Source organism: Branchiostoma floridae, chromosome 5 (genome assembly GCF_000003815.2).
Source record: "Branchiostoma floridae strain S238N-H82 chromosome 5, Bfl_VNyyK, whole genome shotgun sequence".
NCBI lineage: Eukaryota > Metazoa > Chordata > Leptocardii > Amphioxiformes > Branchiostomatidae > Branchiostoma > Branchiostoma floridae.
The window spans coordinates 7,925,070-7,946,029 of record NC_049983.1 but is presented as its reverse complement, the minus strand read 5'-3'; the positions used below and the strand labels follow the sequence as shown (position 1 = coordinate 7,946,029).

Genomic DNA, 20,960 nt, shown 5'->3' with positions numbered 1-20,960 from the left:
GAAATTGGCCCGTTGCATGATGGGAATATTCTGGTGCTGACGTTGCACACGCCGCCACGTCGTCAAGTAGGCGGTGCCACGCCCAGCAACCGGTACTCGGGAAGTTATCCGGATGTGAAGATTATGCGAAAAGGACATGTAGCACCAAGACTTAACGTCTAGCGAAATACTTGGCTTTAAACGAAAACGTTATAGCGATGAGGTTTTTACTATTATACTACGAATTTAGACCAAGTAAATGCATGATACAGGTGCAGATACATATGTAACAGTGGTGTTCAAGGACTGCTAAACCGAAGACGCCTAACGGCTTAAGCCTTTTGGCCGAACGGTTTGCACGTCCGATTTGTGATCCGGCTGCCCGGGTTCGGCGCGGGTTCGAATCCCGGGAGTCGGGATGTTGTTTCTTTCTGTTCTACTCGCCCCTCTGGTTGTTTCATTGGTTCCCACGCCGGCCCTGTGAGTAACAGGCTAGTATGTGCCACACAGGGATGTCGAACTCGGAGATTCGAGGACGAATCTTGAAAAAAAAGGGGGGAGTAGTGTAACAGTGGTGTTCAAGGACTGCTAAACCGAAGACGCCTAACGGCTTAAGCCTTTTGGCCGAACGGTTTGCACGTCCGATTTGTGATCCGGCTGCCCGGGTTCGGCGCGGGTTCGAATCCCGGGAGTCGGGATGTTGTTTCTTTCTGTTCTACTCGCCCCTCTGGTTGTTTCACATACACAATATATTCACCTCACCTCACCGGTCCCATGGCCTCACCGGCCGTAGGGGCAGAAATGCCATCAACGTAAGTTTTCCATCTTCTTCTATCTTCGACCAAGGTTTCTAGCTGATGTACTGTTTGTCCCGACCATTCTTTCAGGTCACTAGTCCAAGTCCGCAATATATCTAAATGATTCCAAGGAGGGTAAAAAAAATCACTTGTTTTTTTAACCTCCTTGATGATTCTAGAATTTATAGGATCGATATGGCAACGTGGTGCTTCAAGTGCGGAGACGCAATCATCATAATCCGGTCTTGCTGGTCCAGATTCAATAGATAGGCAACTTATACTTCTACAACTGTGGATATCTAGAGTAAGAGCGGCCAAAAGTGTAAGAGTCAAAAACTCATACCTGATCATACCTGGCTGGAAACTCTCTACTCTACTCAACACTACTGTGCTAAAAATTATGCACACTAGAGTGATCTCGTAAAAATCATTTGGTTAATATCAGCATGCTGGGACAGGAATATATTAGCCTGGTTACCAAACCCCAGCCCGATCTCAGGTATCTATCGTGCAGGAATCGAACACGAAAGATATTTGAGGTTGGGGTATGGTATCCAGGCTAGGAATGTATAGACCGTCTCGCTTTTGCAGAGAGTTGTGTATAAATTGTCTTACATAGCTACAGGTAACTAGACACATGAAAAGTACAGCACATGCAATATACTAGCGTTAGTAATATGGGTAAGGAGGTTGGGCTCTTTGCAAAAATGTACTCCAGCATTGTCAATAACATGTCATGTCAATAGTTTATTGTCAGGCACAAGGCCCATAAAAACAGACAATTAGACAATACATAAGTACAGTTCTAAAGTTATTTCATTTCATTTCATTTTCTTTTCTTTTATATATGTTGCATTTAGACCTTTAAGTGCTGCCAATAACCTTAGCCGATAATCGCGTCCACTAACGCTAGTAACGTTACATAAGTTCATGTCGGAAAAGAAATATTATTTTCTGCAGTTTTTATGTGTTCCGCTGGTGGCGCTGCTTGAGTTTATTACGTTGCTCCATGGTAACTGTTATTTTGGCCGCCATGTTGGATCCAAGTAAAGTTGAATGGTAGAAGTTGGTCTGGGCGACTTTTCGGTTTGTTGACGATCTATAGACCCAAGAGCACAGATATATAATAAGGTAAAGTTTCAAACATACTGCTTCACAAGTTAAACTTCTTCTGTTTGGAATATTTGTTAGGTAAAGACCCAAATTAGTCCTGATCATTTAAACTTTTTATAGAGGGGGAGGGGGGTACGACGACGTTGCTGTTGATTTCATAAACAATCGCTGAAGTTGCGAACAGTTGGATATGTGTGATCTGTAAACAGGCTTAGAAATGTTACGTACATATATTATGTATTGTTTGCAGTAGATCAATGGTGTTGTGTCATTTTAACCTTAGCGAAAATGCCTGGTAGAATTTTCAAAGTCCTTGGTTTGGCACAACTGCTTTTTGTCTATGTCAAATTATTTACATAAATTTAAAATCAAATCAGTTTGTAGGGAATTCTTTCGTTGTTTGATCTGTTGTTGCATCATCGATGTCATAGGTATGCTGTTATGCTGTATGTATATATCTGTATGTATGCCTGTGCCTGTTTAAAGTTTCAATCCTTTCACTTGCTAACCACGGATTAGCAAGTGAAAGTATAATCAGAGTCAGTGGTCACTACAGAGGATGATACTCAGGCTGATTTTGATGTCAGATTGAATGATTTCTGGCTGACATAGATAGCAAAGATTCTAAATGTACTGTCCATATTGTTTTATAGTACATCAAAAGTACAGACACAATGAGTGATGACGAGCGGCGTCCACTGTCCCCCCACCTTGAGCTAGATGAGGCCCCCCCACAGGCAGACGAAGAACCGCTGATCGCCCCCCTGGCCCCCCGTGTGGTGCCTCTAGAGGAGAGCCAAGTGGAGGTGTCAGCCAGCCCTGCCTTCCAAGTGCTAGATGAGGTAAGTGGGGGGTCCAATATTTATGCCAAGATTATTAATTTTGGTATACTACTTACTAGTGGATGTCATCAATGTTCTCTGGATGCCAGCCTTTTTAGCTTTAGTCTGGAAAGCGACTAAAAGAGTGGACTAAAGATATCATAAACATACATTGTAGCTTCAAAGAAAAGGAAAGGCTTTTACGAAGTTTTAGAGATGACAGGGTAGTAGCCTTTATAGTGAAAATGCCGCTATCCAGGCTTTATAAACTGGCCTCTACCTGGTGGATGTTGACGGGCTGCTTTACCTACGTACCTACCTAGGACTGGCTACTAAAACCGCTATTTAATCAGGCTAGCGTGGTAGAAACTTCTGTTATCTTATGAGTGCTTGCCAATACAGCAGTTCACTACTCTTGTTTGGAGGATATGCTTTTAACTATTACACTAATAAGGGACTGCTAGTATTTGGGTTTAGCCTATCAGTCTCACTGTCAAGGGATCTGATGGGAATGATATTCAATAATTGAATCGATAAGTTGACAATATTAATCTTGTTTGCTGTAGTGCAGCTCTCAAAAGGTTGTATTTGCAGGGATTTGTAGATTACAATCCCTTGTGGCAGATTCAAACATCTTGATTCAAAATCTTACCAATTCTGATTTGTCCTTTGGGAGATGTATGGTACACTGTGCACACTAATACCAATGTAGCTCTTAATGTCCTTTGACAACTGTCTACATACTTTGTAAGGAATACCGCCTTCCCTTCTCATGCAATATGAAATATTGATGAGACTGTGGTTGCTGATTGCGAGCAATGGTCCCAAATGCTTCAGATCTTGGACTTAGATGCAGTGCAGTCATTGTTGGATAGGGGGCAGTCTTGCAGTTTCGTGATACTAGTCTGTAATCCAGAAAATGTCTATGAATATTTTCTGCCAATACATGACAGAGGGTCTGCATGCCTTTTTCCGTTAAGCGTTACGAGCCAACTTAATTCACCGTTAATCGTTACCGACCCGCTCTAATTCAACGTTAATCGTTATCGGTATATTCTTCGTGAAGCGTTATTGGTCGTTTTATTTCAACGTTAATCGTTATTTGTTATCCCGAATGTACCGTTAACCGTTACCAAGAAATTCTTCGTAACCCGTTATACTATACAAAGGAAGTCAAATGCCAGATAGAACCCCTGAAAATGCAGGAAATGGCGTTTCAAAGGGTCCAGATTTCAAAATTTCTCCGAGCCTCCCGGCCTTCGGCTCTGAACATGGTAAAATACGTTGCAGAAGCGTCTCCCTCAAAAGTTTATCATTCATACAAATTTCAGTGTCAAACATAGCTAAGTTTCGGGCAAAAAGTTCTCATAGAATGCAGAAATTGAGTTTTTTCCCGGACCTCCATCCAATGCGACGGCTTGCGCCTTTGGCGTTCACGACGACATGGCGAAAATATGTTAGGGGCATGGGTTTTCACACAAAAACAACCTTTCTCTCTAATAAGATGTCATTTGATTTAGCTTCGTCTTACGGCAAAATCTGTCCTTCAAAATGCAGTAAATGGCATTTCAGACGGTCCAGATTTTAAAATTCTCCCGCACTTATATTGCAACACCTCGTGCCTTCCGAGCTCGAATTGGTAAAAATATGTCGGGGCTCTGGGGGTGGAGGCCAAAGCTACGAGTATAATCATGTGTAATTTGATGAAAATATAATGTCAAAATCAACCTAGCTTAGTCGGTCGGCAAAATTTGCCGAAAATGCAGGAAATAGCATTTAAGAGGGTCTTGATTTTAAAATCCCCCCCCCCCCCCCGGAATGCGTCGCGCCTTCGGCGCTCCATGTGCTGAAACAATAGTTCAATCCACCTCCCCCCCCCATAAGAACTTTGCTGCCGCCGTCTCTGTGGCGGGCCGGGAGCTCTGCCTCTGTCAATTTACAGATGTCATGGACATTTTCCCTGTCATTCCTCCGGGTTCTGGGCACCTTTTGCTTCTCACAATGTATTTTCACCCATTGATATAGCTACTCTAGCGTTGTATGAATAGGAATGCACGTCAATATTAATGTTATGCTTTGTAACTCATTCTGAATTTACCGTTAAGCGTTTCCGAGCCTCCTGAATTTACCGTTAAGCGTTACCTGGCCTCCTGAATTCACCGTTAAGCGTTACCAAGACCCCCCCATGCAGACCCTCATGACACTTTTGTCAAATTATGTAAGCGATACGTTTCTGTGATTAATATCACTGTGGAAAACTCTTGACAATTTGAAGCAATATTTCTTGCAACTTGGAGTTTCGTCTCTATGCAGGATTATCTTATCATTGTATATCTACTAGTATCTAATATCACCTCTTTGATATCTTTGGGAGAAAAAGTAGAATCAAATTGCATTACAAGTTACAAATACAAGAAAACATTATTCAATTTATCATTTTTTTTATCTATAAGGAGACAAACAGCAAAAAAACCCAGCTCTGTCAAGACTAATTTTAATAATGGCTCACCATACACAATTTATCATCAATGCACAGCAAAATGTATGAACTACCATAAAAATCAACTTAAGATGTTTTTGATATAATTGTAATGTAATTTAAAATTTGATTTATGAAATCATGCTTTCGCAGTACTAAAGTGATAGATATATTTGACCAGGTATCTTTTCATTTATAATCTCTAATGAGCAAGATAATGTGAGTCTGGCAACTAATAGTATATCTTGACATAAGTCACTGATAACTGGTCAAATTTACAATATATAATATCATGATATTTACAGTTGTACATATGATAAATGATCTAATTTCAAGTAATTGCATATGATAAATAATAATAGTAAGACAAAATTTATGAATATTCTTTACAGTTTACTATTAATTTTAGATGTATTATGCAAGAATGAAGGCAACAAGATATGTAGACACTTCATTCAGACATTTTGAAAGAAGAAACGTGGAGTTTTCAACAGGAACATTGTATGACAATGTTTTACTATCATGTTTTACAGTGACACCCTAGCAAGTCAGTGGAATACACAGTTTGTAGAAGCATAATAATAGTGACTGTACTTGTATTTGCAAGCTACAATCTACCATCATGTTCAGTAAAGACATTCATGCACATGTTTATCGTTAAGCTCTTATTTGAAAGCAAAATGTTACACATAACAATATGTTGTTGGTTCTAACTGTTTTAGTGACATTTCTTGTTGAATGATCTGTGTTCTGTTTAGAATGTGACAGGTCTGATTTTCATGTCCACATACTTGAAAGAAAACCTTAGGTCGCCTAGGGTCAGGTTGTGCCAAGTCCCCCAGAATATCCCGTCCCGGATACCCGTGTACATGCCTTGATAGTAGACGCCGTTCAAGTTAGTGGCCAGGCATGCATCAAACCACCAGCCTGCCTTGTAGTACCAGCCACAGTTGCCAGAGGGATACTTGTCATGGTCTTCATCATAAGTGGTGAACTGTTGGTTGTCGTGCATGTACTGGTCGCTGAACCGGAAGGCGTCTCCTGCAGTTCCGGAATAACCGTCAATATGGAGACGATACTTGTCCCTCGCATCTGCGACGTAGAACGCGCCGTATCGAGCGAACTTGCTGACTTTGTCCCAGTCCTCTAGCTCCACTCGTAAGACATAGTCTTGCCTCCGAGTTATCTCGTGCAAGGAATCCAACCCGATCCAGAACTCGCCGGTTAGGTTTCCGAAACCCCTCTGGTAGTCGACCCACTTCCGTGTGAAGTTCACGGAACCGTCCATCCGCCGCTGGATGACCGTCCAACCGCCGCCTCCGCTCTTCATGTCGCAGTACACATCGACGGAGTCCTGGTTGATGTTCGGAGTGATGCTGTACACACCGTTCTCTCGCAGTCCCGTCTTGTACACGTCAGCACAGTCTTTCGGTGGTCCGCGGGAGACTGGAAAATACATCAATCACTTTTGTCAATGACTAGTCTTAGTCTGTTCGCTTGAACACATTTAGAAAAGGTAAGACAGCACTTAAATGAAGAGTCGTTTGTCTGAAGAAACTTTACAACTATAAGACATATGTTGTCAGTCATTTTTTCTCCCAAACCCATTCTCCATAGCATGAATGTCATCCTGGTTATTAGTTTATCTGCACTTGCATACCAGCCACAGTCAAACTAAGTAGGATGACAATCACTGAATCAGGCCACCTTCTCCACAGAAGCACATGGCAAAGAGAGGAGTTGACAAAACTGTCCAAACATGGGGGAGATGAAAACAGTGATTACCACAACAACCACAAACAGCATGTCACATTGGCATCCAAATATTGTGCCAACAGTCTTTGGACTGTATCCTTCAGTCCCAAACAATATTCCAGAACAGCATGTATCATATAAACCTTTCTGTTTTCACATTTGAGGTTTGTGGGTCAGTAATACTCTGCAAGCAGAGGTCGAGTCGCGGAGATATACTAGTAGTCGAAAAAAATGCAGAGCCGCTCCTCCTACCTCTGCAACAGAACGCATAAGGGCGGAGATATCCTTTCAAAATCCGTGTTAGGAGGAGCGGCTCTGTATTTTTTTCGACTACTAGTATATCTCCGCGACTCGACCTCTGTCTTGAGAGTAGGTCAGTAATTGCCCCTATTAGTTTGTCCCCTGCAGAGGTGACCCTCCTTACTCCTCCCAACCCCAGTTGTGATGATGATTGTTGCCCCAGTTTTTGTGTGTCAGCCCTTTGATGGGAGTGAGCCACATGTCACCACCCTCCACCTGCTGCCCCTCATCCCACCCCAAGATGTAAACATTAATCAACACCAGATTCTCCTGCCACATCTTGGATGAGAAGGGAAAAGGGGGTCACTTTTGCTCCTTGTGTTACCTGCCTGACACTCTGATGACACTTGATGGATCTTCTTCATCCAAAAATAGCAACATCCATTAATTCTGAGAATGCCCAATTTTCTTTCCAGTCTCTTGAGACTGACTGTTTCTCCTTTGTTGTTAGAAACTGAAGTCAACTTGAAGGACGTACACCTCACACCAAAACTGACATATAATACGATGTACATGGTTCTGTAACAACAAAATAAGGAATAGGGCATGAAAATAAAATCAGTAACTGTACATATTAACGCTAGTTCACCTTTATCCATGGGGCGACCTTTATCCGTTGTCTTTAAAAACAGCACATTTAGGAGTATCAATTCTGCTGACAGTGGTTTCAAATTTGCAATATTTTCAAAATGTTCCGATTTTAGACCACCGTCTATCGACTCTATATCCCTAAATACGTTTTTTGTACAAAGAACGAATATAGGTTACCCTCGGATAAATTAAAGGTGAACCAGCGTTACATTCTATGGAGAGGGGCATTGATGTTATTGAATAACACAGTGGAGTAAAAACTGCTTTTGACACTCAGTTCTTGGCCTTGGGAGGCTTACCAAGTTGTGGTTTCTTCACTGTCAGTGTCATTTATCCTGTGCCTACAGTTTTGCATGAACACGCAAGGTTGTCATGTGAGAGCGATCCATAAAAATATTCCAACAGAATTTTTCCTTTTTGAACAAGGCCTTCTTGACCAATATTCTCACAATCTGTGGGCTGTGCAAATATATACATCATATACACCCAAGAGATTCCAGTTTCCTCCCCCTCAAATTTCATTACAAGTAAAATCCTCCATCTGCCATGGCCTGCTAATCTAGGAGTAGAGACAAACACGTATGGTGATCTTCCTGTGTCCTAATTTACAGACTGGATGTTGGAATCATAGACCTACTTGTTTTGAAACAGAAGTTGCCAGGCGTGGATCAAGACTGAAATGGTTGAAATATGACTTTACTTACTCAGAAGACAAGTGAAAACACCATCTTTCTTAGAAGCAGTGAGGACATGACGTGACAAAAACAACTTTTTATTTGGAACACCTGAGAGAAGAAAGTTTAGAATGCAGAAAAAGTTGGAAATGTTTTTGAAACGTCTCAGAGATTTTCAAGGTCATGTACTTGTAGGAGCCTAAGTTGTGTAGTTTCTTTTAACAGTATCTGACAGCAAAGGAATTTCACTGACAAAAAGCTATTTTTTCTACATTTCGTGTGTTTTGTTGCTTTTCAAGTATACTTTTACGTCTTGCTTCATATTCCAATTATGATATCAAGCGTCACGCAAATCCAGTTTTTGTCGTTCTGTCATACAGTCACTCAGCGATAGAGAGGGGTCCTTAAACATTACTCTCCAAGCAAAGGTTAGGCTCAAGATGTTTTTAGAAACTTTTTAGGCGTTTTTATACTATAGGGCTTTCTAATTTGTACCATATTCTTTATGTTAGGCTACGAGATATAAAGAAAACGGTACAAAATAGAAAAGCACAATAAAAAGCTTAAAAAAAACAGCCACAGCCTCTACTCGGAGAGTAATTAAACATGACAAAAGCATGAGTGAAAAGGGAGAAAACCTTGAACTTATTTCACAAAGGAAGTCCCCAGATCCCAGCCAGACACAGTCCTTTGTGATGTATGGAAGTCCCAATTTGATTGGACATGGCTGCACTTGACCCTATCCTCCTGGCTCCATACCTCACAACCCCCGGCTGAGACTAAAGTTCCGACGTCAAAACGGTGCTAAGTAACTCATTCCTTTCCTTAAACTATGCTATTAGCCAATGGAGAGCATTGTTTTCAATCCAAATCTTGTTTTTCTTTTCAAGCATGTTTTCAATAAAAGTTGATTAAAAGATTGTGAAATTGGGTATTAAGGAACTGTAATCATCACCCAAAAGGACAGTTTGACAGGGTGTTAACTCGAAGATTTCGTGTTGATAACAACATTGTAAATTGTATGGTAAATCATATTAGGAGACTGTGTCCAAAACCAATCACCAAGGGCCTGTATTTGATCAGGGAGTCCTCATAAATATCTAAGGTTTCCAAACTTCAAAGACACTGAAGGTCCAGGGTCATAGCCAATGTTTGGCCCCTTTGGCCTGTCCTGTTGCCCTTTTAAAGGAAATATTCCACCTTGTCCAAATAGCACTGGATTAAGATTCCTTTTCCCTTAGCAAAGATATTCTTGTTGGCCAATTGCCATCCTCCTTGCAACACTATTATTATGGTCACTTACATAATCACACCATTTTGATGCTATCTTGGCCATGTTTCAATCTCTGTTGATTGTAGTTAAACTCTTGCTGGTGGTTTGACAATCCATTTCGATTTTGATCTGGTGGTCCCAGGCTTGTTTCATTTTCAAGTTATTGGTTTTAAGAGTTAAGAAAATTAAGGTTTTTGCCCAACCCCAACTCAACAAGACACAAGCAACAGGGTCAAATTGGACTGCTAATCCTTGTATGTATTGTGTTCTATTCTGGTCAAGTAAACAATTTTGTATCTTTTTACTGTCCTTCCTTAAATGGTCTTAAGGCCATGTTATGTGGCTAGTCACTAACAACCTTGAGTAAAAAGTCCATAAAAACTTACCCCTGTGAATGTGATTGAAGAAAATAGTCAAACCTGTGCCTGGTTAAAGGATCAAGGAATACTGACAAACAGTCCCTTTCCACACATTCCAAGAAATCATGGGAGTTTAGATGTGACAACCTGATCTAAGCTGATCCCTCCTGACAAACAGCACTCCAGATGTGCTCTGTATACTACTACTAGACAGGTGTCTGTGATGGGGACAGATTGTGTTCTGTAGTATGTTTAATGACTTTGGTATATTTTCTTTGGACAACTGACCTGATATACTACATTGGTCAAAATAAAAAATCTTTACAGATATGGTTAAAATTTGCAATTGAAACATATCAGTGCTGAAAGAGACACATATAATGACATATGATATAATGAATAGTCAAAAGTATCTGTGACCCTTGATGCAAATCCAGTAACATAGCCAACAAGCCATCAAGCAAGATAAAATAAACTTTTTATAAGGGCTATCATATGATATATGACTTAACCATGGCACTCTTTTGCTTCAAAAACTGACTCTAAAATCATTTATTACAGTCTTCTGTTCATACAATGCATGTGAACATTTTAGTTATGGAAATACACTATGTTCTACTTTAGTGACCTCAATTCTTCATCCAATCAGTAACTGACTGACAATTGCATTTCTGATAAACTTCAAGAATGCCATCACACTGTCACCACCTCCACTGGTACATGTAGGATGTTACACTTTCCTGGCATAGTGCTCCAAATCTGACAAAACCAATGTACTTATTACATAAATTCCGATAGGATATCCTTTGAAGGCGTGGACCTAATTAATTTGCAATATCGCTGAGAACACATGGGAGGGGAGCTTATCAACTTGATGTATGGCCTGGAGAGCCACAGGATGGTGGGATAAAAGGGCAAATAGAAGGTAAGGGAACCCAAAAGTGACAGGTCTTTTTTAAGAAGTTTGTAGGTCATGACAGACTGGGAACAAATGCCTACAGCAGGGACTGCCTGATAAGTGCATACCTCACTGGGGTGCGACGGCAGCTAAGCTTTTTCTACATAGCTGACGTGTACGTGTTAACAAGCAGGCGAACTGATAAGAAACTTCTGCTCGACTCATGTTTGGCTCAAAATGGAAACAGCAAGTAAACCAGACTTTCTAGGATCAAACCTATCATAATTCAGTCGCAAACATGTTATTGACAGATGTCAGTGTGTTTTGCGTCATGCGTTGAGACTGGTACGCAAATGCCATTAAGATAGCGACTTGCTCTAAACCATGACAACATCTGGGGGTTTTGAACAAATGTTCTAATCAAATATTTCATTAAAAAATCAGGAAAATAAAAGAACCCATTGCCGTCCAGGTAAAGGTAATATTGTACTAAGTAAAATTGAGGCACAAATGCATTGGGTGTTTGACGAACATGCTTGCCATATTTGGCTGCAGTATTTGATATATTTGCAACAGAATTGTTGACTGGCAGTGACATGTTGATTGCAGTGCAAATTTATGTTTGATTCTATTGCGTTAATTACTCATTATCTGTTGCATCAGAGACATTAGAGCTTTGGTGTCCCATGGCATGCCAAGCTGTGACGATATAGTGATGGTGGTCTGTCTATTCAGTTTCAAGTTCGCCCTGATTGGAGCAGGCGGTTTGCGTGTGACTCTTCACGTTTTCGAGCCTGTAGGTCAGACCAGTTGTTGAGGTCCGGCCATTTGGTGAAGATTAGACTCTTAATCACGCCCTAATCGGTTGCGATGTGTTTGTAATTTGTTTTTTTTCCTCCACCACCATCCAATTACAACAAAGCGTAACCTTTGTTATCATGCGCTATTAAGATGTTTTATGTGTACCTCAATGAAAGAAACAACCTAAGAGATGCTGATCAAATTTGACATGTTGTACAAAACAATGCTTTGCTCTGAAATGCCCAACTGAAGCCCTATCATTATCAACCTAAGGTTTCATAGAGTTAGACCAGCCAAGTCCTTTGCCTGATCATGAACTTCGATGCTTTCCTACATGTACTTCTAAAGAACATGGATTATTGTCTGTTGTATGAGCAATTTTAAGCTCTTGACATTATTTTCTAACATGAAACCTACATATTTTTCATTTTTTGTTATGTTGCAGTGTATCTGGTCATCTTACCCAAATGTATAAAAGATCTTCAAAGGCTGTATTCATTTTCAATTTTACCTCACTTCTCTTGCATGAGGTTGGTCTTCAAGGTCAACAACCTCTGTTAGAGGTATGTGACTTGTGCCTCCATTTTGGCAAGGGTTGTTGCCCCTGATTGAGAGGTGGGGCACCGAGACCTTCCTCTACCACTGCTTAAAAATGAAAATTCAAACTCAAAGTACAGTAATTTTGTTTGCCACATTATCATTTTTTTTATCAGTTGTTTCTATATTTATTTTCTGTGGGATAGAATTTGCAATAAACTTTCTTTGTGATAAGAAGACCCAGCTGGAGTTGTTACGTGAGTTACGTGACATAGTGTTTCCATCTGGCCAGAGGGTATTGCCCTTGACACTGGGTGTTGACCTGGCCTTAGATGTGCCATTGACACATGTCAAATATTGAGGAATAAGGTTAAACATGTATTCATCTGAGTCAGTGGCAAATTTGCAAGTCTTGTTTAAGTTTGTTATTGTAATGATACCTTCATGTGTATAATTTTCAAGTTCATAAAATTTTTCAAAGAAAAAAGCTGCTGGTTTTTGCAATCAACGGATAATGGCAGCTCAAAACAATATCTATGACCTCAACAATTTGGCCTCCTCACTGCAAATATAGGAATGAAATAGCTTTGCCTACAAATTGGGAAATTGAAATTCTTAGAATCTATGCAATACAAAAAATTATGAGCATATACACTGATGCAGGCCCAAGTTCTTATGAATATGAGCATAAATCAACAACACATGCATATCATCAGCCATCACCTAGTCAAGAGTTAAACCAACCCCAAGCCATATCAGTGGCTCAAAGCCTTACCTTCCTTCACTATCAACATGAAATCTCCCGGGACTTGGATAGTGTTGTGTATGTGGGAGGAGCTAGCAATGTGTCTGTCAGGGGGGTCACTACCCCTTGTCTCCCTACTAAAGAGATAAGAACTTGACCTTGGCTTGGTGTGCATGACAGGGGTCCTGTCTGACCCATCCCAACCCCCTGCAGTCATTACTGACCATCAATAATGAGTCCCAGCTCAAGAAGGAAAGATGGTCTGCATGGGGGGATCCTGGAAACGCTTCAGTTAATGGTAAATGTAGGACCAAAAAGTTTTGGGAACACCAGATTCCATTTTTTCATGGGATAACACTTTATTAACAGGCAAAAGTTGACTGTGAGCAATGGAGACAACCGGGTGCTTTAGACAATTTGGTGTTAGACAACTTGATATGAAGAGAAATGCTTAACAACTAATTTAGCATATCAAATAACGTGCTACATATAATCAAAGTGACGAATTACGCGTCTTGACTTATTTCGGACAATGCTTGACATTGAACTAGTGTGGGCTGGCTATGACTAACAGCAAATTACATGATGTAGACCCTCAAGTGAGGCCACACCAATTCATTGTCTCGGTTCTGGACATATTCAAAAGTAAAATTTTAACAAGAAGGTAAGATGAAAACAGATGGCTGAGAAAATAACTTGCATCTTACCATATTCACTCATAGGAACAGTGTATATCAAAGTACAAACGTTTCACCACAAACTCTTAAAGATTTCAGCTAAGTATTCATTTTTTAATCCCATCCCAGAACCAACAAATCACATTGGTGTAGCCCAACACTCTTGGGGTCTGACAAGCATGCAGCCGGCAGACGGCCTTGGGTAAAAATTCTTTTGTGGTGGAAATAAGTGCAAGCCTATAAGAGTCACGAATGGCCTTAAACTTGGAAGAGATTTATTGACAAGTTTGAGCCAGAAACTAAAGGTTGACAATTAATTTCCCCGACTTGTCAGGTAGTCTGTCTGTTTCAATGTATCAGGAATTGATTTACACTTTGTGACGACTTGGCTCAAAACTAAACAAACTAAAAGTTCTATATGTGTGCATCAGAAGCCCAAAAATTTTGTGCATACCTGGATTGTCGCTTGAGCATTCTCTGGCACAAGTCTTGAGTAGCTTCTCAAGCATGCCCTTGAGACCCGTAAACTTTTGATCCATGCTTTCTTCCAGGGTCTTGAGCCCACGATGAGTATCCCTGTCCTGTTTAACATGCTGCCCCGCGTGTAGGACCTCCACATTTCTGTCCCTGGCTCCATCCAAGGAGCGTCTGACAGTCTTCAGGTTATTCTCGACCTCGTTCAGCCTGTTCAGCACTTCTTGGTTGATGTTTCTTCTCAAGACAGACAGCCTGAGCTGCTCAAACGTCTTCTCCAGGATCTCCAAGTCCCTCTCTGCTGCCTTCACGTTCGGATTCACAGGCAGCGTCATTTTCAAGGTTGGAATCTCCAAGGCATAGTTGCACTGGTCGTCCGCAGAACACATCGTGGTCACTGATGCCGGGCAGGTTTGAGCTTTCACAGGTGAGAGACTGGACGCTGCAAGGACAAGAAGTCCCACTAGTGTAGTGCACAGGACAGCCATTCTGATGGACAGGGTAGGCGCACACTCAGCCCAGAGTTGTTATCTCTCAGCTTGATCCACCAGGCTAGTTATTGGGTCCAAGAGGTTGTTTGCACCATGTAATTGACAGGACTTCCACCCAAGAGTTCCCTGGCTCCCTCCTGATTGGCTGACCGGGTAAGGAAGTTTAGTCAACTTTCTACACCACTGGCTCATAATGTGCTCCAGCCGGTGGGATCTGGCCTGTCCCTACCAATCCAGGACTGTACCATATGGCATATGTGTAGAAAGTTTCTGGCCTGGTGTTTGATCCCTAAGCCAGGCTTGGGACACGAGAAGGCATCAGTGGGATCATGTTGATCCCAGTCGACCTTAATGGTGATATATGAACTCAGGTCTCCCATTGGCTCGTTTACACCTTATTTTTAGACACAGAGGTCCCGGGAAAAACTTGTGCAGAATTTACAACATTTGCCCTCCCGCTCCCGTAGGTAGAATGGGAGGTGCTTTAAATTTGCCTGTTAAGGAATCGGAAGTAGTGAGGTTATCGTTGTTGTTGTTTGTGCTGATCAGTAACAAGTAGCCCAATAAAATGTAGGGCAAGGCAACCCTTGATGATGGATTCAGCACAGACTGGCCCTTGCCCTGGTTATTTCACTCAAACTGCTGCTGCAGATTTTGTGGGAAACTGCTCATGAAAAGACTTCCCAGCCAGGAGCTGTAGGCATGGATTTAGGCCATGCTTTCACAGTTGATTAGAGGCAGTATGCATCTCTGGAGGACGCACGTGCGATAGATGGAATAACGCTACTTTCTTCTTATCAGTTTCCTGGTGGCTATTAAGATCGCATAATGATTTATTTCTATTTGGGTTCAAATGCATGACATTCCTTGTTTATCATTGCCTGCCTTTTCCTTTGTCTTGCTATCTCTTGTAGATAAAACAAGGACGTTATGCAGCGTACTTGTGGTTAAAGATTGCAGTGCTTTCAACATGCTGACAAAAAATTCGTGTTGGCATAGTTTGCTTTATCATGTAGTTTACGAAAAGGAAGAATAAGCAATGACAACTTCTCAATTTGTATGGTACAGTCTGTACAATACTGTACTAGACCATTGGTATGGTTGTATTCTAAATTGTTATAGCTTATTAAAGATTTAACGTCCGTCCTTGCACTTCTGGTTGACCCGAATTGAGGTCAGGCCCTTGGACATCTCCGTAAATGTCAAAAGGCGAACTTCTGAATGTAGCGGCTGAGTGAGGAAATTCCCGCTTGTTTTGTTGATGTCCCTGTCTGTTGTCTGAACAAATACTGTAGTGACACTCTTCCTTATAATGCTTCCGATGCTCACAACAGCTTCCACTTGATACCGGTAGGGACACTTATGTAGCACTGGATCATTCAACTTTGGAAACCATGTAGCGACTGAGTGAAGAAATTCCCTCTTGTTTCGTTGATGTCCATGTCTGTTGTCTGAACAAATACTGGAGTGACAGTCTTTGAGTCTTCCTTATAATGCTCCCGATGCTCACAACAGCTTCCAATTGATACCGGTCATTACCGGTAGGGACATTGTAGGAGCACTGGATCGTCCAACTTTGGAAACCCCAAATAGTAAAACCCGCTACTTTCTTTAAAACATACTAACAACATGACTAAGGTAACTTTAAAGTGAGTTTCAGGTTGCATATACACGTATGGTGCAGTAATAATGATTCGAAGGTTTAGTACAAAGGGGACACCAATTTGATTGGTCCTCGGATTTAAGAAATATGCTGGACTAAAGCTGGCTATGTGCAGTTTTAGGACTTAAATCAGATTCATGTTTAATTCCTTCCCACGATCCCAGCACCTTTCTTGTTCCATGTTTCATACTTTGAGACTTTATAACCAAGGAACTCAATATTAGGTATTGCCCTATCCATTAGAATTCCAGTGGATCTCAGTTTTCTTGTCCCTGTGATTCATCCCTATGAAACTGATATATGACTTATACATGTACAGCGATGTCACTGTCATACCAACCACAGCACATGTGCTCTTGATAAATGTGCATGTAAATGGAGAAGCATGTATGTCTGTGAACTTGCTTGTTTGTCCTGTTCATTTAGCTCTGTTGGGGAGAGATGATGTCACCAGTCCTGTCATTTGTTTCCGGTGTCTTTGGTTGGTATCCAACAAGTTCATTGACTTCACTGAGAACTCACCAATAGTATGTTGTTGACCCATGTACGTTTACATGTACATGCAGCTTTGAGATAAAAAGGCATGTTTTGATGACAACATTGCTGCCGATCAATTTTTTTTTGTATAAAAATGAAAGAGATTTTTAATCTTTTACAAGTACTGAAAGCATAGGATAATGAGATGCTTTTTGAGTTTTAAAGGTCTCCCTTGTTCATCTTATGATGTCATTTCTTCTGTGCTCACATTACTTCAGCCTTTTTCATTTTAGAAGAAGCAAACCAAATTTTGGGACAGATTAACTTAGACTTCAATTGCGTACTGCTAGTAGGTTGTTGCTGTCATCAGTGTGACCTCCACCCTTCCATCCTGTCCAAGTTGTAGGATGTTATCAGACAAGGCCAGGCCAGAGGTGTCCAACATGGTTTAATCCATTGTCAAAATGAACGGCCAGTCCACAGCCTCAGGCAGTCTGGCGATGCCGTAACCTTGTTTCCCAGGCTCTAGATCGTGTGAATAGGAGGGCTTAAGATGTCATTGACCTATCTTTTGATACTACCACAGTAGGATACACAAAGGCTTTTTTGTAGCAAGAGATGAGAGACTTTCGAAATCTAGATGCAGACTGTTTTAGGTATCACCTGTTCTGACTCTGAGTTATCATTCAAGATGCTTTCAAAAACCATTCATGTATGAAATTGTCGTGATTCCGCTTATCTAACTTCTAAGTCTTACTCTTAGTCAATTTTATTCGTTCCTGTAATGTAGCTTTAAAATCATACTCTGCGTGAAAGTCAATGCAATACAGCACTGCATAATCATGTACATGTACATGTCTGCCATGTTGATTTTGATAAAGTTTAATTCAAGTTCGAAGTTGACATGATCATTTCTCGCTGTCTATACATGTTTATGGCATCCTTCCTTTACTTGAAGTATGCCTGTGCAAAAAAATGCTGTCTGTGCTTTATTGGCATGTAGGATATGGTTATCTGATACTGTGTCAGGAGTACCTGTCCAAAGTGATGTCTTTGGCAGGAAACTGTAGAAAGTGAAAAGACAGCTCCACAGATATGGAACTAGTGAAGATAACATGGAGCAGAAGTGATGAAAGGTGATTTGGCTTAAGGGGCCTTGGCCCATACTTGGCAAAATTGCAAAGTAACTCACATGTATGATAGACTGATAGAGAAAACTAGGTGAAGATGAACAAAGGACGAAAGGAAGGAACAAATGAATAAATGAAAGGACAAATGAAGGAAAAAACAAACTGTTCTCCTTTGCTGGACAAATGAATAAAGATTGATTCTCTTTCGCTTGCCAGTCCTATGAGTATGAGTATGAGAACATATAGACATATCAGCTACAGGGCTCTAGCCAGCTCGAAATTTTTTTCCGTCAGCCAATTCCCATTGTCGCGAAAACACTATTCCAGGAGTTAGAGAGACTGAACTTACACCTTGAAAAACGGGTTTTTAATGAGATTATTATATGCGAAAGGGCACCGACACACTTCGTCAACAATAATAACAATAGCAAAACAAACAGTGTGTGGCTTATACGGCCGTGGACCCCACGCCGCCTGTAGCTTCCACCAATGATTTTTGTCCGTCAAGGTTGACGGATTGGTTTTAAAATTTTTCCGTCACACGCAGCAAAGTTCCGTCAACTGACGGAAAAACGGACGCTGGCTTATATAAAGCCCTGATCAGCTAGGTTATTTTACCCAATGATGTTTCTACTGGTTGTCATCATTGTAGAAGAGTGCTCTTAACTGAGTCAAAAACTCAGGATGCAGACTTGTGACTTTGATTCAAAGTTTAAAACTATCAAAAATGAAATCATTTCCAAGTAAGTGTATGTTGATATTCAACCATTAACCTAGATACATTTGTAGTCAAAACCTAAAGTTTAGGCCTGTATTACTAGTACTCACTCTAGCTAAGCTTTAGTGCTTCAGGCAAGGTTAGTTTCTGAGTAAGACCAGCGGTACCAGTACAGAGCAATGTTCCTGATTACACTGTTATGTGAGGCATGTTGCCTCATCTCAGCATGACCCACTTTGTTCTCTACTACTGAAATCTCCAGAGTTCTCCACATCTTACATCCTGTGGGTTTCCATAGGGCTGTTTCTTATATTCATGACATACAATGAATTAACAATCAGCATATATGATTGAGAGGGAAGTTGATTGCTGATAATATATATGGACTGTAGATTGTTTGTGTAACTTTATCCTCTGTAATCATCAGGTTTATTTGACTTGTCAATGGTATGACACCTATAGATGGCGATCTTTTTTGACCATTTTTCTTCCTGAGTGGTATGGATAAGATAGTATGGCTTTGAAAAGATCAAGGTTGTAGGTTGTGTCAAGAAGTAAGCCACTGGATGATGGAAAATATTCCCTGTAAGACAAGTAGAGCCATTTGGAAATCTTCCAGGAAAGAAAGGAATTTTTATATTTCATTACGCTGGCATAACAGTCAAAAGATCACAGTAAACCGTGACGTCTATGTTATGAGCTATGTTAAAGACAAACGCTCAATACGTAGTAGCCTGATTAAATCTCGCTTATAGCAGCCCGCCAATCATCTGCCGGCCCACTAGAGGCCAGTTACAGCCCTGGACAGCGGAGTTTGTGTTACACAGACTAAATACGTAGTATATACTATAGAAGCAAATAATTGCACAACATATTACCGCATACTTCTGTTAACTGCCCAGAATCCCCAAATCCCAAACCTGAGTGAGGTCCAGCGGGATGACTTCGCGTTATTGCACCATCCAGATAATTGCACAAAACATGCTGGCAAAATTGGGTGCAATTAGATGACTTCTACTGTAGTAGGATGTAGCCTGGATGCCAGACTATTTCCAGTGCCTACAGGGCAAAAATTCTACCACGAAAATTTTGTCCCAGCCCCTGTCTGAGTGAGGCCTTGCTCAAAGTTTCCGTGGAGGCATGTTGACCCTAAAAACAGACAATTGGTCTACAACTACTGTAGTAGTATAGTAGTATACATGGTTTGGTGATGCTGAGTGTGCACAAATGAAATTTATGGACAACAGCTACTTGCTGTCTTGGTGGTGTTGGTGGGGTTCTCATGGGAAAACACTATCTTGTAAAGGTACCTCCTACAAGGTATGATTGGACCAAGATGTGAACTGCCCTTGATGACCTCAAATGACCCTGAGAATCAAAGTTTATGTGCAACGTTTAGGTCCAGCTCATAAAACCCAAGGACAAGGACGTTTGGGGCACATCATTTTTTTCATTTTCTTAATTATCCAACTTTTAGTTCAAGATTCTATTTGATGAATCAGATGAAGATGTCAGAATGGGATGACTAATAATATTGTTTGCTTTGATTGATCAAGTGTCTTTTGCAACATGGTTGAGGATGAATGAACCACAAACAGATACTAAATTATTAATTGGGAGGAGGGTCAATTTTTGAAATGGAGCAGAAAATATCTATTATCTCTCTGTAATTGGTAACATCTTTCCACATGTGATTTATGAGGAAGGTCTTATAGATCCAATACCACCTAAGGTCAGGACTGATAACTAGTAGGACAGATTTGCTCATCCAGAAACATGGATAGATGGACTTATTTTGTATGATGAGAGGTGTTCTAGACAATTCTGCTGTCTTACAACAATGTGTTGAATGTCTGCTTCATTAGTAATGGCAACCTGTGCTTGACACAATGGCAATGATATCAAGGGTATTTCTTTATCTGCCCATTGTAGAAATTTCTGGAAAAACTTTATCTTCAAATGCTGCACCAATGGTTTAGCCAAAGTTTTGTTCAAAGGCAAACTGTCAGCTTTTGGAACCATTAAAAGTACACAGCAAACTGCAAATATCCATAAAATGAGGTTGTTGATGGATGATACTGTGTTTTTAAAGAATACCATCAGTCTTTTGAACTAGAATCCTTGGATAAATGTTATAAAGTATTTTCTACACATTTTTGGCAATGCAACTCTGGTGCTTTGTCATATAACACTATCGAAACATTCCGA

At 40.7% G+C, this 20,960-nt stretch overlaps 2 protein-coding genes across 3 annotated transcripts in view; one reads left to right on the top strand and one right to left on the bottom strand.

Annotated features, from left to right (window-relative positions):
- The first annotated feature begins 1,757 nt into the window (after positions 1 to 1,757).
- LOC118415372 (coiled-coil domain-containing protein 146-like) overlaps positions 1,758 to 20,960 on the top strand; it is a 56,297-nt gene continuing 37,094 nt past the window's right edge. For both annotated transcript variants that reach the window (XM_035819929.1, XM_035819930.1), the window contains exons 1-2: positions 1,758 to 1,907; positions 2,543 to 2,731. In XM_035819929.1, the coding sequence (XP_035675822.1) occupies positions 2,564 to 2,731 (168 nt within the window). In that variant the 5' untranslated portion in view covers positions 1,758 to 1,907; positions 2,543 to 2,563. The remainder of the gene's footprint in view (positions 1,908 to 2,542; positions 2,732 to 20,960) is intronic.
- Positions 5,189 to 14,908, bottom strand: LOC118415373 (fibroleukin-like). The gene is made up of 2 exons (XM_035819931.1): positions 14,254 to 14,908; positions 5,189 to 6,635 (listed from the first exon to the last, which is right to left on the bottom strand). Exons 1-2 carry the CDS (start codon positions 14,759 to 14,761, stop codon positions 5,944 to 5,946), a joined length of 1,200 nt encoding a protein of 399 aa, XP_035675824.1. The 5' UTR covers positions 14,762 to 14,908; the 3' UTR covers positions 5,189 to 5,943.

What these genes read in the sequence shown, in the direction of transcription:
- LOC118415373 (XM_035819931.1), bottom strand. Translation starts at nt 14,761, where the DNA reads ATGGCTGTCCTGTGCACTACACTAGTGGGACTTCTTGTCCTTGCAGCG. An exon ending in ATGCTCAAGCGACAATCCAG is followed by an intron (nt 6,636 to 14,253) that starts GTATGCACAAAA and finishes TGTATTTTCCAG; the next exon opens with TCTCCCGCGGACCACCGAAA.